We start from the raw sequence: 1401 nt of genomic DNA on the forward strand, positions 1-1401 counted from the left end.
GGGCCCCTCCCTCCACCTCCCGCCCGCGGCCTGGCCGGGCTGGGCCCCTACCGGCTGCATGGTGCCACCAGCAATGACCAGGGCCCGGCACTCCCTCACCACCTGTGCGAAGTGCACCGCGGGGTTCAGAAGCAGGAACCTGAGGCTGCTCTGGCCGAGGCTGCCTGCAAGGCCGGGAGGAGAGGGCGGGGCCACACCGCTCAAACCAGGCCTACCAAAACCATGCCCCACCCACACGGCGAGCCCCGCCCACCACACCTAACTTCCCAGGAGGGACCAAGCCACGCCCACCACACCTAGCTTCCCAGGAAGGGGGGGCCCCACAGGTGACGCTGCCCAGACCACCCCCGAGGCCCACCTCCCTGTGACCCACCCTGCTGGCTCAGGATGACCCTGCCGTCCTGGTTGGCGGTGGTGAGGGCTGCGAGGAAGCCTTCGATGTGCACCAGCGGGGAGGCCAGCCTCGGGGCCTCGGCCTCCTCTGCGGGGGCTGTGGGGGCTGCAGCGCAGTGAGGGAGGTGGACCGAGAGCTCAGGCCGGGGCCTCTCCCCCTCCCCCTTCCCCCCTCCCCACTGTCCGCACCCTGGGTGGCCGAGGCCTCCTCGTGCAGGTGCTGCAGGAAGCGCTGAAAGCCCGACAACTTGGACTCCTGCTTGGAGGCCGGGAGGACGGCGCCGTAGCGCTCCGTGAAGCCGAAGAGCTGCGCCGGAGGGGGTGGAGGACGGGCCGGTGGGCGGCCTGACTGGAGCCCAGGCAGCCCCAGGTCCCGTGCTGCAGGGGAAGGGGGAGGAGGGGAGGGAGGAGGGCTGGCCCTGGCCAGGGGAGAGCGGGTACCTTCCTGCTGATCATGCTCTTCTCCAAGTACCGCTGCACCTGCAAAGCAAGGCCGAGGCTGCGGGTAACCGAGGCCCCGGGGGTCTCTGGTGGGGGTCCCTGGCGCGGGGCTGTGCGAGGAGGACTTGCTCTTCCTCCCGCCGGCCGCACGGCTCCGGGCGGTGCTGGTGGTGCTGGCGGGCCGGGCCCTGGTGCGCCCGCGCCCAGCCGGGGCCTCACCTTGAACAGGTTGATGTTGTCGGCCTGGCTCCGGCACAGGAAGTCGTTGATGCTCAGCAGCACCGTTCCTGCGGGCAGAGGAATGTGGGGGCCTTGCATAGCACCCCGAAGCCCCCACTTCCAGCCCGGGAAGCCCCCCCCTCACCTGTCGAGAGGCACTGTGTGTTGGGGTTCTGCCTAATGTTCCCTAGAAACACGAATTCAGGTTCAGGCGGGGGTCCTCCCCCACCCCGCCACACGCCTCACCCCTGCCGGCCCCTGCGCACAGGATCAGAGCCTGGCAGCCACCTTCCCCAGAGAAGACGCAGGACAATGACCAACAAGGCGGGGACACGGCTCTGGGGGGAC

The 1401-nt window shown here is 70.1% G+C and overlaps 1 protein-coding gene across 1 annotated transcript in view; it reads right to left on the reverse strand.

Moving 5' to 3' along the window:
• LOC106002069 (putative ATP-dependent RNA helicase DDX11-like protein 8) overlaps window positions 1-1240 on the reverse strand; it is a gene marked incomplete at its 5' end in the record, with an annotated part of 9007 nt that extends 7767 nt beyond the window's left edge. The window contains 6 exons of the mRNA XM_013036992.1: window positions 24-164; window positions 374-499; window positions 583-700; window positions 835-873; window positions 1054-1121; window positions 1199-1240. Of these exons, the coding sequence (XP_012892446.1) occupies window positions 24-164; window positions 374-499; window positions 583-700; window positions 835-873; window positions 1054-1121; window positions 1199-1240 (534 nt within the window). The remainder of the gene's footprint in view (window positions 1-23; window positions 165-373; window positions 500-582; window positions 701-834; window positions 874-1053; window positions 1122-1198) is intronic.
• Window positions 1241-1401: the final 161 nt, after the last annotated feature.

Source organism: Dipodomys ordii, unplaced genomic scaffold (assembly GCF_000151885.1).
Source record: "Dipodomys ordii isolate 6190 unplaced genomic scaffold, Dord_2.0 Scaffold2647, whole genome shotgun sequence".
NCBI classification, from domain to species: Eukaryota; Metazoa; Chordata; class Mammalia; order Rodentia; family Heteromyidae; genus Dipodomys; species Dipodomys ordii.